This window comes from Psittacula echo, assembly GCF_963264785.1.
Source record: "Psittacula echo genome assembly, chromosome: 14".
Lineage (NCBI taxonomy): Eukaryota > Metazoa > Chordata > Aves > Psittaciformes > Psittacidae > Psittacula > Psittacula echo.
Genome location: NC_137750.1, coordinates 5869039 through 5881968, shown reverse-complemented (window position 1 = coordinate 5881968; position 12930 = coordinate 5869039). Strand labels below are relative to the sequence as shown.

Below are 12930 nucleotides of genomic sequence, written 5' to 3'. Positions count from 1 at the left end.
ACTCCTCCCCTGAGGAGTTGCTATCTTTGAGGAGCCATGCTATCTTTGACTCCATCCCCACCACAACACAGGGGAGAGGCATTGGGGTGGTGTGAGATGGTGATAACAAGTGCCCCAACCCCACTAAGGTGGAGACAAGGAGAGGGGCTGGATTCATGCTGGGAATGTCCAATGGAAGCACTGAGCTGGCCCCATCCCCTTTCCTCCTATAGCCCCCAGTGCCCCGGGATCCATCCGGTTCAGTGAGCTGACCACCACATCAGTGAATGTGTCCTGGGAGCCACCGCCGCTACCCAACGGCATCCTCGAGGGCTACCGGCTGGTCTATGAGCCCTGCATGCCTGTGGATGGTGAGGGCATGGCCGGGGTGCTGGGGGGAGCCGAGTGGGCTCCAAGAAGGACCTGGCTCAGCCTCCATCCCTGCAGGCATCAGTAAGATCGTGACAGTGGACGTGAAGGGGAACAGCCCGCTGTGGATGAAGGTGAAGGACCTGGCTGAGGGCGTCACGTACCAGTTCCGAATCCGGGCCAAAACCTTTGCCTATGGTCCAGATGTTGAGGCAAACATCACCACGGGGCCTGGGGAAGGTATGGGGGGGATGTGTGGGATGCTGTGCCGGGGTGAGGGAGGGGATGTGATGGAGAACAGTGCCACTGGGGCTGGCATGGGGTGTGCAGTTTGTACCCACGTGCCTCCAGCTCTGCTCTGGTCCCCAGGTGCCCCTGGTCCCCCCGGTGAGCCCTTCATCTCCCGCTATGGCTCAGCTATCACCATCCACTGGTCCAGCGGGGACCCCGGCCAAGGGCCCATCACCAGATACGTCATCGAAGCCCGTCCTTCAGGTACTGCAGCTTCTCTCTGCTTTCTATCCCTACCTTGGATGGGTTCAGGAGAAAGGGAAACTGAGGCAGGGAGCGCTGACCTCTCCCAGGCCACTCAACAGGACAGGCTGGGATTAGGACATGGATGGCTGGGGATTCAGCTGTGTGCTGGTCCATGAGGACCATGCTCCTGGGGCTGATTGAAAGGGGCTGGTGAGCAGTGGAGCAGCACTCGTTGATGCTGCCGCTCTCATGGGCACAGAGGTCCTGATGCCCCCCCAGTCCCACCTCTCCTAAGCTCCCTCTCTCTTCCAGATGAGGGGCTCTGGGACATCCTCATCAAAGACATCCCCAAGGAGGTGACCTCCTACACCTTTAGCATGGACATCCTCAAGCAGGGGGTCAGCTACGACTTCCGTGTCATCGCTGTGAATGACTATGGCTACGGGACCCCCAGCACGCCTTCCCCTTCTGTGTCAGGTAGCCAGTGGCCAGCATGAGGGTGTCCCCATCCATTGGCCCCTCTGCTCATCCCCCTCTGATCCTCCCTGCTGTGCCCCAGCCCAGAAAGCCAATCCGTTCTACGAGGAGTGGTGGTTCCTGGTGGTCATCGCCCTCGTAGGGCTCATCTTCATCCTCCTGCTTGTCTTCGTGCTCATCATCCGTGGGCAGAGCAAGAAGTACTCCAAGAAGTCAGACTCAGGTGAGCACTGGTGGGTGGTGATGGGACCCTTCGAGGTGCAAAGCCCTGACCCAAGGCCAGGTTGGACACAGGGGCTTGGAGCAAGCTGCTCTAGTGGAAGGTGTCCTTGCCTGTGGCAGGGGTTGGTCTGGATGAGCTTTAAAGGCCCCTTCCAACACAAACCATGTTGTGATTCTGTGGCCCCATCGAAGCCTCCCTGTCTGCCTTTGGGGTGAATGGGATCTTGCCTCAGGGCTCAGCTCCTCCTATGACATCTGATAAAGATACTTTGGGCTTCCTGGAGGGCGCTGGGAGCTCAGAATGAAACAGTGGCTTGTCCTGCTGCGGCTCCGGAGGCAGGGCAGCCTCCAGTGAGGGCTCGGCAGAGGTCACTGGGATTACTCAAACACGGCTCTGTTTTCTTAGCTGTGTCAAGGCTCAAATTGTGGGGAAAATCCAGACCTCCCATTAAGCAAACAGAGCTGGGAGCTGGAGGCGATGGGGCCGGTCGGGCGAGAGCCAAAGCAGGCTCAGCACGGCCACAGCACTGGCACAAGGCTGATGCTTGGCTGTGGTCTGTCCACACTGGAGCTGGCACAACCCTACCAGGGCCATTCCCAGTCCAGGTCCCCCCCACACACACACTTTGGGGAGGGTTCTGGGGGAGCCTGAGCATCCCTTTCCCCAGGGAACAGCTCCAAGGCAACGGCCCTGAACCACGGCGAGATGGTGAGCCTGGATGAGGGCAGCTTCCCAGCCCTGGAGCTCAACAATCGGCGCCTCTCCATCAAGAATTCCTTCTGCCGCAAGAACGGCATCTACACCCGGTAAGAACCCGCTGGGCAGGGGGGACCTTTCATCCCTGGGCCATTGTGGGATGGGGATGGGGCTGGGGAGGGCTGGCATCCCACAGGAGTGACCCCATTCTGCCCAATGCCATGTGCTGAAGCCGCTGCACCAGCCTGCTGTGCCAGGATGCTGAGCATCCTGGAAAGCTGGGAACCCATAAGAGCCCATGGACAGGCTCTTCGGAGGGCCTAGATGTGGCTTGGGGATGCTCCCTGAGCCTGTCCCATGGATTTGCTGGGCTCATCCCTGTGTGGCAGAGCCCCAAGGGGGGGACCTGCACTGAGCATCCCTCTGCTCCCAAGGTCCCCACCACGGCCCAGCCCCGGCAGCCTCCACTACTCGGATGAGGATGTGACCAAGTACAACGACCTGATCCCTGCCGAGAGCAGCAGCCTGACCGAGAAACCCTCCGAGGTCTCCGACTCTCAGGTGCCCACCCAGGACATGGGGATGTGGGACACAGGGACACCAGGAAAGGATGGACAGTGCTGGGAGCCCTCCCTGAGCGCCAACCCTGCTCTCTGTCCACCACCACGCGCATCCTGCTGTGCACTTGGGAAAGGCAATGCCGGTCCTGTTCTCCTGCTTTTTTAGGGAGCAGCATCCCCCATGGCTTCGTGACACGGAGCCAAAGCAAAGCTGGCACAGTCCCTGGCCTGTGTGCTGGGGATGTGGCACCATGGGGTGCACCCAGGGCTGCTGGGGACAGGGCATGAGAGGGCAGCAGGGTTGGGGCCTGTCCTGCTGCCCAGTTACTGGTGGCAACCCTGGAAAATGGCACTTTTGTCTCATCCTGCAGCAAGGGCATCTGTGGCCATGGGCAGCTCCCACAGGGACCACGGGAGCATCACCCTGGATGGATTCTGATTGCTGGGTGAAAAGACAAGGCTGAACCCAAGGGCCAGTCCTTGGGGTCCCCAGCGCTGTCCCCAAGCATGGGGGTGCCCAGGCCCACCGGTCCCCCCTCGCTGCCTGCCCTGGCTGGGGCTTTGCAGATGCCGGCCCCGCTCCCCGCTGCCGGCTCGGGGCTCGAGTGGCTCTTTGAGGAGCTGTGAAGAGCGGCGGGAGCTGGCGCTGGCGCGGGGCAGCTTCCCCACCGCCCTCAATGGGCTCTTTGTGCGCATGGAGGAGGCTGAATCCAATTACAGCCAGCGGGAAAGCAGCGCCTCCCAAAAACACCTCCTGCCTGCGTGGGGGGAGCTCGGCCCCAGGGACCCCCCGAGGGGCCCCATTGCCCTTTTGTGTGCGTTCTGTTTCGCTTTAGAAGGCAGCAGAAACAGCCCCGGCGGTGCCGCAGCCCCTCAAGTCTTGTGGGATGTGCTCCCCAGCATCCCTCCAAGAGCTGGTTTGGGGCCGGGGGGGTGATGCCCCTCACTCTGTGCTCATTCTCTTATCCCCTTCTTTAGGGCAGTGACAGCGAGTACGAGGTGGACCCCGGCCACCAGAAAGCGCACTCCTTTGTGAACCACTACATCAGCGACCCCACGTACTACAACTCATGGCGGCGGCAGCAGAAGGGCATCTCTCGGGCACAGGCTTACAGCTACACCGAGAGCGACTCCGGCGAGCCCGACCCCGCCGCCCTGCCCAACAGCACCTCCACGCAGCAGGGCAGCCTCTTCCGGCCCAAAGCCAGCAGGACTCCCACCCCCCAGACCCCCGGCAACCCCCCCAGCCAGCCCGGGACCCTGTACCGCCCGCCCAGCAGCCTGGCCCCCGGCTCCAGGGCTCCCATCGCCGGGTTTTCTTCTTTCGTTTGATGTTTAAACAGAAGCAGAACACGGGAGAGAGGAAAATACATCTAAAAAAACAAGGAAAAAAGTAAAGGAAAAGCCCCCAAAATTAAGGAATAAAGCAGCGAGGAGGAGGAGGAAGAGGCTGAAGGGCCCCAGGGCTCAGTGCCGTGGGGGTGTTTGCTTCCCCGCGGAGCAGAACCCAGCTCTTCGTCTGTGTTATGGATTGCTCAGCCGAGGAGGGTTGGGAATGTCCGCAGGATTGCATCGGACTTCGCCCTCGGGACCTGCAGTGCTGGGGTCCCTATGTGGTGCTGAGGATCTCACCGTGCCAAACCCCGGCCCCTCCGCTTGTGGTCCCCCCAGGATGTGGGGACAAGCGGTAGTGACACAGAGACCCCAATTCAAAGCCTCTGGATATGGACCCCCAACCCAGCACCCCCCAGCCTTTGGGAAAAGGGGCACCCACATGCGAGGAACCCAGGGGACAACTGATTCCTCCTCCTTTCGGTGCCCAGGACTTGAACCCCAGGAGTGCCCTGCCGGGGTGCACATGGTGCTGATGACCCCCCTGATTTTGCACCCCGGATGAGGCTCAGATGGGGCTATGCAGCAGCCACACACACCACACACACCACACCCCCCCCATTGCTGGTGGTTTGGGGTCTCTTTTAATGGGGTTTTGTGCAGAGGCAGCACAAGGGACATGCGATGGGTGGTGATGCCCAGGGGGGTCCAGGGCTGTTTTGGTGGCCTCTGCATAGCAAACCCCCGCAGTGCCTACTGCTGAGCCAGGCTGAGCCGAGGGAGATGCCAATAAACAGCCTGAGGATCAGCGGCTCTCACTTCTCTGTCACCCTGCTGGGATGTGTCAGCCTGTCCTGCTCTCCTAGCTGGGCTTGTGTCAGCCCTGTGGCACCATGGAAGGAGCCAGGCAGAGGTGCAGTGCCAAGATGTGGCTCAGAATGGCACGGGGAGCAGTGATGGATGTATCCCTGCATGTTTCCATCCCATTGGGGTCTGTAGCTGGAGGAGAAACGGTGACCTAATGATGGGATGGGGAAGGAGGGAGGTGGATGGATGCACCAAGCGCTTTTGGCATCACCAGCACTGGAGGCTTCTCCTGGGGTGGTTTCCACCCTTGTTGCCTGCTCTGCCCTTCAGGTCTGGCAGGAAAATCCAGGTGATGTGGTTGGGTTCCATCACCCCTCCAGCAGCAAACAGTGTGGGAATGGAGGTGAGGGGGATGTGGAGCTAAGGGAAGGGGCTCAGCCTGATGCCAGCTCTGGCTTCCTTGCCTGGGGGCTACCAGGACCCAGGGGCTTGAGTCCCTTGTAGGCACATGCCTGGACCCTCACCCTCGTGTGAGCAAGGATCTGGGCAGAAAAGGGGGATGCTGGTGCCATCACTGACAGCAAGCTACTGTCCCCATGGCACATGGTGGTGGCCATGGAGCCACATCTGGTGGGTGACTCATCTGACCTACTTGGAAGCTGGTGCTAAAGGATGCACAGCACCCAGGGGTGCCCATCCACAATCTGGGCAGCAAAGGGAGCTCCACCACCCTACTTGGGTGGAGGCATTTGCATGGAAGCAGAGCATGGACAAATCCTGCCCCTTGTTTACAGCCTGGCTCCAGCCTCAGGCATCCTGGTCTGTGCAAGAGAAACTTTCCTCCCACTGAGGCTGGGACATGGAGCTGCCAGAGCCATGGGGCAGAGCAGGTCTGGGGAGTTGAGCGGCACAGGTGAGTTCCCCATGTGAGGGATGCTCCTTGTGCAAGGGATAATCCCCATGCAAGGGGTGCTCCCTGTGTAAGGGATGCTTGGGGTGCCTGTGTGGGGTCTGCATGTGCTTCCCAGCACAGTGAGGTGCTGCAGCCCCAGCAGCCAGGGCAGAGCAGAGCCCAAGCCCTGCTGCCTGCCCCAGTCCTGTTCATCTCCAGCTATGAGGAGGAGAAGCTGGAGGGTGCAGCAGCATCCGCAGCAGGTTTGGAGCTGGCACCGCGCCGGGCGGTGAAGCCACCAGTGCGGCTGTGGCTGGAGCACCGGGGCCGTGTGGCAGCGATGGTGGCAAACCCAGCACAAGCACTTTCTATTGTGGTTTCCCACACTGCAAGGATGCAGCACCCGAGGAAGTGGCAGATCCCACATCCCACCGTGGCTCTGCTCTGTGAGGAACCTCCCTGGCTTGGTCCAGGAGCCACCCAGGGCACAAAGCCCAATGTGGGCACAGCAGAGATGGGCTGAGTGCCATTGGCACCACTGGGAGCTCTTGCTCACTTGCGCGGCCTCAGTTTCCCCACGGCACAGATACAACCGGCCCGGCTGGGCTTGCAGGGGAAGATGCTGTGCTCCCTGCCAAGCACAGCCACCTCTTTCCCCACGCTGCTGCCACAACCAGCTCTTCCCTAAAGTCCCTCCAGGCAGCTCTGTGCTGCCTGCACCCTGCCTGCACTGCCAGGTCTCTGTGCAGGGCAAGCTGTCGCCAGCAATCAGTCCCTGAGGACTGAATTGGCCTTGACACATCCCTTGACTGCTGCTCGGCAGAGCCCTGCGGTTCAGCCAAGGGCAGAGCTTCGCTTGCTTATCGGGACTGGGTGAGCCAAGCGGGACAGAGGGGAGAAGCTGCATCCCAGACCTTGCCCTGTGGATGGGCAGCTCTGGAGCGGTACCTGCTCGCTGCCCCTGCTGTGATGGGGAGATGTTTATGTGCCGGGAATGAGGGTTGTGACCTCTGGGCTGAACCCCATGAGTTATCGTTATTTGTGTATCTCAGCCGCAGCCCTTTGGTGTTGGAGGAGTCAGGTACTAACAGTTTCTTCTCCAGGTTGAGACTGGATCAAGCGAGGAGTAATGCGGGCAAAGAGAAACACTCGGTGTGGGCAGTGCAGGAGCAGCAGCCCTGCAGCCTGCGCTCTCCTTTTCCTCCAATTACCCCAGGGCACAGCCGAGTGTCCCCATCTTTCCCTTGCCATGGAGACAGGAACAGCCCCTCCTGCCATGACTGGGACTCAGTGCATCCTCAGAGCCCCACGTGCCCCAGGCCTTGCCACCTCCCATGCCTTGCCAGGCTGCAGGGCTCCTGGACGCAGGATGCATCCTCCCAGGACAGCAGGAAGAGGAGAGAGATGGAGAAGGTGGATCCAGGCCTCTGCACCCTTTCCTGCACATGTGGGTGCCTGCTATGGCCAAAGTGGTCCCTGTGCCAAAGCTGTGCCAGGGCAGGTGCTTTCCATGGGTGCTGCTGATCCCCCAGGACAAGCCAGGGTGGCTGCAGCACAGCCGGGTGATGGGTTCCCAGGCAGATAATGGGTTGTGTGAGCCTGTTCCATGGCCAGGGGAGTGTCCCTGCTGGGAGCTGCAGCCATCTGCACCACAAGCCTGCCCACAGCAGGCTCCAACCTGTGCACGGCTTGTCCTGGCACCCATGGGTGCTGAGCGGGTGATGCCCCTCAGTAAGCCGGATAACCACTCATCCCTGGGAGAGCAGCATGGAAAAGGGGCTCTGGGAAAGCATCAAGCTCCTTCTGCAGCATCTCCTGCGCGGCCAAGGCGGTGTTGGCAGACAAAGCTGGCAGCGCTGAGGCAGGAGGAGGGGATGGGGCTGCCGGGAAACTCGGGCGCTTCTCCCTGCTCTGCCTTTCAAAGCGCTTTTCAAGCCCGTTCTTTCTTCTCTGCTTTCAAAAGCCGCTGAGAAGCAGTAAAAGGAATTGGTGACGGGTTTAGGGAGGGGGGCAGAGATGCAAGCACCCGCTCCCGAGCCCCCCAGCACCCAAACCTCGCTGCTGGATCCAGCCCTGGGGCTCTGCACAGCCCGAGGTGCTGCAGAGGAGAGGAGAGGGAAGGGGCCTGTCCCTCTGAGGCAGTTTTTCAAGCTGAGTGGGTGCCTGCTCTTCCCAGCCGGAGCCAGGGCAGCCCATGGGAGCCTTCCCCCACCACCCGCTGATGTTAATCCCTCCTGACCGCGCTGTCTCAGCCAGCGCAGTGCTCCCATGACAGCATCAGGTGAGGCGAGCAGTGCTGTGATTAACACGGGTGAGCAGAGCTGCTGCTGGGGGCTCAGGCAAACCCTCCTTCTCACCTACCAACAAACCCCTATTGCATCCAGTGGTGGCTCCCAGGGGACCCTCCTCAACTGTGAGCACTGGGCTCTGCCTCTTGCCTCAGTTTCCCCACATGGAAAACAAGGAAGATCAAATTTGCCAAAAAAAACCAGCTATGGAAACGGAACTGGTGTGAGACAAGGAAGCAGCACGGCCTGGAAAGGAGACTGCAGGCACTGGTGTGGTGGTGCTGGACGCCAGGCTGTGGGCAGAGGTTGTGCCCTGAGTGGTTTGGCCACGGTGCCAACACCAGCTCCTCCACAGTGCCAGGAGCAGCAGCTCCATGGTTATGCCGTGAGCAAGCTCCTGCCCTTCCCATGGAGAGAAGCGTCTGCTCTGGATGAGCCATCAGAGCACCCGGCTGCTGCTAAAACCACAGCCCCTGGGCTGGTGCGGGGAATGGAGCTCGTTGTACTACTGGCAGGAGACATCGTCGGTCCCTGCAGCATCGTGCCTCAGCCTCCGAACCCCCAGGGTGGCACTGCCGGGGGACCCCAGGACCCCACTCGCCGCCCCCCTGCCCCAGCCTGGCTCTCTCTCGAAGAGCCGCCAGACGCTCCGGAATACGCAAGAAACGCCGCATTAGGCAGATTCGGGATAATCTTGTCTCTCCCGCCCCTTTTCTCCCACAAAGGTCTCCATTTAATCCCCGAGAGCTGCTCTGAAGCCCTGCACTCTCCCTTTCAGCACATCGCAGGGGACGGGGAGAGCACAGGGAACCCCAGCATCACCTCCTGGCCACACGTCACCCAACGGAGCCTCGGCCTGAGGGAGCCCCCGGCCCCCCGACAGGGTTGGAGCAGCGGGGCTGGGTGGGGACAGAGCTGGGGGGCTGAGGAGTGTGGGGTCACGGTCACGACTGGAACAGGGACATCGGTGCTGCCCTGGGGCTGCACCCGTCACCTCCTGCAGCTGAGGTCGGCTCCTAATTCCTCTTAATTAAATAGAACCGGTCACCCCCTGCTTCTGCCCATCCTCCCTCCTCCCGGGGTGCTGCCAGCCCCTTGCTCTGCCCCCGGGGACCCCACTTAGGATCCCCCCCAAGGGAATGGACGCGGGGTACCCCCATCCCTGGCCCAGGAGGGGCTGCGGACCTCACTTGAGGGCTCCACTCATGACACGAGCTGGGACAAGAAACCCCCCCACAGCACCCCACTCGGGTTTGAATGGAGGGTATGGGACTGCCCAGTGACGCGGCGTCGCGCCATTGGCCCGGGCGGGGCGATGACATCATGCCCGCCGCCGCGGTTTGGGGGGGCAGTTTCGTTCCGGCTCGGCTCGGCCATGGACCGGCGGCGGGCCCCGGTCTCGCAGGTACGGGGGGGGTGTGTGGGTCAGCCCTGTGCGGCTCGGTACGATACCATACGGTACGGTGCGATACAGCACGGTACGATACGGCTCGGTACGGGAGGAGGCAGCCGGGCTCCGGCTCGGCTATTGTCCAGCGGCGGGCGGGGTCCCCGGGGCTGCTCCAAGCCCCACTCCAGTACCGTCCTGCGGGCGGCGGTGCTCCCCTTACCCCCTTCCCCGCCCGTCCGTAGGGCCGGTCCGATGGGCGAAGGAGTTAACCGGATGCGGCGCCGTGTTTGCCCAGCGTGGGGCACCGGGCGGCTCACCCCGCCCCGGCGGCAGCGATCGCCCCGCGCTCCGTCCGGTCCCACTGGCGAGTTGCGATGTCCGGAGCCGGCGCTGGCCGCGGCCGGGGCGGTGGCTGCCCGCGGCCCTTCTCGGAAAGGTTGATCCACCCGGCGCTGGAGTGGGTCCAGCGGCACCCCGGGGCTGGGCACCGCGGGTGCTGAGTCAGGGCCGCCCGAAATCCCCTCCCCGGTTCATCATCCCGCTGCCCGGGAGCGGGGCTTCCCGCGGGCCTTCCCGCCCTGCGCTGCATCCCTGCTGTTCCCATGGGTGCTCTCACAGCAGGCGCTGGCTCCCAAACCCGCCCTGGTGCTGGGGGAGCTGGTGAGGAGCGGGACTCGCCCTGATTTGACCCCGGCCGTGGCTGCGTTCAGTATAGATGTTTCCGAGTGCCGAATCTATGGATTGGGAAGGGAGCTGGGATCGTTAATGGTCTGGGGGAGAAACTGAGGCATGGAATGATGGGAACACGAGTCTCTGCGCCTCGGGACAGGGCTTGCTGCCTAGCTGGGCACCCAGTAAACAAGTCTGTTTAGCACACAGCTCCCTCGGATACCATGGAGCGAATCCAGCTGAGACTTAACACCGAGAAGCTTCAGTGGGTTTGGGTCCGGGGGGCTGGAAGAACAACGCTGGCCTCAATCCCCATCACCGGGACTGGCCACCCAACATCATCCCATGGGCTAGCCCAGCCGTGGGGCTCCATCCCCACCGGGCAGCCCCGCGCCGCTGCCGGCCCCGTTGTGCTGACCGCGGCGGTCTCTCCCTTTGTTCCCGGGTTTTGTGGTGAGCGCAGCAGAGCCGCCGCGGTTGACGGCCCCCCGAGCTGAGCGCTGCGGGGTGCCGGGCCCTACCCGCAGGTCGGGTGCGTGGCCGGGCTGTGGGACATGTGCCTGTTTACTTCCCGTCCGCCCCAGTGAAAACCGCAGGAATCTGGAGCCCGCAGAGGTCGGGAGGTTCTGTTTAGCCCCGGTATCCTGCCGGACCCCCGCCAGCCCCTGTTGTTGTGCGAGATGGAGCCAGGGCCAGCGAGAAGATAACCTTTCCCCCCGGGAAGGGTCCCCTCCTCGTCCTGCAGAGCCGCCGGCTGGTTCGTGGCCCCGTAGCACGAGGATTTATGGTCCTGTGCGTGTTGTGGCGTGTCCTGCCAAGAGTTCTGTGCTGAACTCTGGCTAGCTCCTCGCTGTTGGCAGTTCCTTGGGGAGCGCTGCTCTCCTGTTGGCACCGGTGCGCCGGTGCTGGGGCGCTGAGTTCCCAGCTTGGCGGTGAGCGGTGTGCCGGCAGCCCTGGCCAGAGCCGAGCTTCTCCTCCCACCCTGGTGAGCCGTCTGCTGGCCTTGGCTTTGAGGCTCGCCGCCGGCTCACTTTCCACTTCCAGAGGCGCTGCCGGGGCTGTTCCGTGCATCCCAGGGCTGAACTTCAGCAGCGTCCCAATGCCAAGGACAGGACCAGACCTGTTCCCGTGCCGGGAGGAGGCTGTCACCGGGGCGCCTGGGCTGCCCGCACCAACAGCACCGCCTGCCCCCTGGGTCCTGGGAAGAGTCGCTGGGGAGCTCCGTGTGAGGGTGTGACAACGGGCTGGTCCCCTCCCGGGGCCGGCGGTGACGGGGTGTGATCCGTGCCCTGTCTGCCAGGCAGCAACATCAAAGGGCCACATGAGCCGGATCCGGATCCCCGACCGGTCCTGCGCAGCCCCTGCCCCAGTGCCCAGCAGGGTGGGGAGAGCATCCTCTGATCTCTGGGCTGGAGGGTGCTGCCTGCGGTGCTGTGCACGGCAGAGCTCGTTTGGAGCCGGCCGGGCTGGCTGGGATGCTTTCCCTCTCCCAGCCTGTGAGTGGGATGAGCCGGGGGCAGGATGTGTGGGAGCGCAGCTGGACCCAACATCCCCTCTGTGTGCACCCATTCACCGGGGTCTTTCTTTAAGGTACTTGTGCCTCTGTGGGTGCCTGGTGCTGAGCAGGGTGAGATGGGGAGGATGAGGGGGTCTCGAATCACCAGGGCACACAGTCCCAGGGCTGTCCCAGCCTCCACACTGGCTGCAGGATCCGCTGTCCTGCAAGCAGGATGAAATCATGTCCATGGGGACCGGAGGCTCTCGCTCCTTGGAGCCTGTGGTTCCAAAGGGCTGAAGTGTGGGCAGAAGCGCATGTTCTGTCAATACACTTCATCCCTCTTGTCCTCAACCCAAACTTGCAGGTCTCATTCCTCCCCTTTCCCGAAGTCCTGCAGGGACTTGGCTGTGCTCCGGGCTCACTCCAGGATGGCAGCGCTGCCAGCCTGCCTGCCTGCACAGTCTCTCGGGTTACAGAGCCGCTTTCGCTGGTAGGTAGGTTGAGAGGCAGCAGCAGCAGCTGCGAGGCTGCCCTGGCCTGGTTTCCTTTGTGAAAGTGCCACAGTGGGAATGTCACAGGATCCGTTCTCCCTGAGGAAGAGGAGGAGAACAGAGCTCTGTGTCCTGCTCCCTGGGCAGGACGGGGCTGGCAGCCAGGCAGCAGCATCCCATTGCTCTGCCATCACCTCTTGGGGAGTGGAGCATTGAGGGATGGGGGAGACTTTGCCCACTACAAAAAGGCTTCGTGGGCAGGAGCATCAAGGGGGGGGCTTGGCGACTGGTTTGGAGCTGTGAGGGTGATGGAGAGCTGCTGGCTGGGGAGGCTGCTGCAGCGCGCTGGGGATGCTCCAACCTCCCACTGGCCTCCGAGCCAAGGCTTGTGAAGTATCTTGCAAATGCTGGACTTGGCCTCGAAATCTAAATAGGAGGGAAGGACAGTCCCCAGCTGGCCTAAATCAGCAGCACGGTTGCCTGGCCCAGCTGGGGAGCTCGCCGGGAGTGTTTGTTTTATGTAAAACCAAAGGCTGCAGGAATGCCGGCCTGGAAGCAGATCGGCAAGGGGAGAGCGGCTGGGCCGTGCCCACAGATGAGATCCTGGCTCCTGGTTTGAGGGTGTGGAGAAGGCAGAGTGGTTGCGCTTGGTCCCACAACTGCTAAGGATGAACTGGATGCTCCCCATGTTCCCCATGCCCACCCTGGCCAGCTCCATGTGGAAGCGCTGCGTGGAAGGGCTGGGCACTGGGACTTTGCCCCCACATATGGGGTCAGAGTCC

At 62.3% G+C, this 12930-nt stretch overlaps 1 protein-coding gene across 1 annotated transcript in view; it reads left to right on the top strand.

Annotated features, from left to right (window-relative positions):
* The window catches only part of SDK2 (sidekick cell adhesion molecule 2), a gene marked incomplete at both ends in the record, with an annotated part of 42040 nt that extends 37927 nt beyond the window's left edge, over positions 1 to 4113 (top strand). Inside the window, 8 exons of the mRNA XM_080629527.1 lie at positions 213 to 350; positions 427 to 588; positions 718 to 843; positions 1138 to 1302; positions 1385 to 1525; positions 2193 to 2331; positions 2656 to 2782; positions 3760 to 4113. Of these exons, the coding sequence (XP_080485653.1) occupies positions 213 to 350; positions 427 to 588; positions 718 to 843; positions 1138 to 1302; positions 1385 to 1525; positions 2193 to 2331; positions 2656 to 2782; positions 3760 to 4113 (1352 nt within the window). The remainder of the gene's footprint in view (positions 1 to 212; positions 351 to 426; positions 589 to 717; positions 844 to 1137; positions 1303 to 1384; positions 1526 to 2192; positions 2332 to 2655; positions 2783 to 3759) is intronic.
* Between the last annotated feature and the right edge of the window lie 8817 nt (positions 4114 to 12930).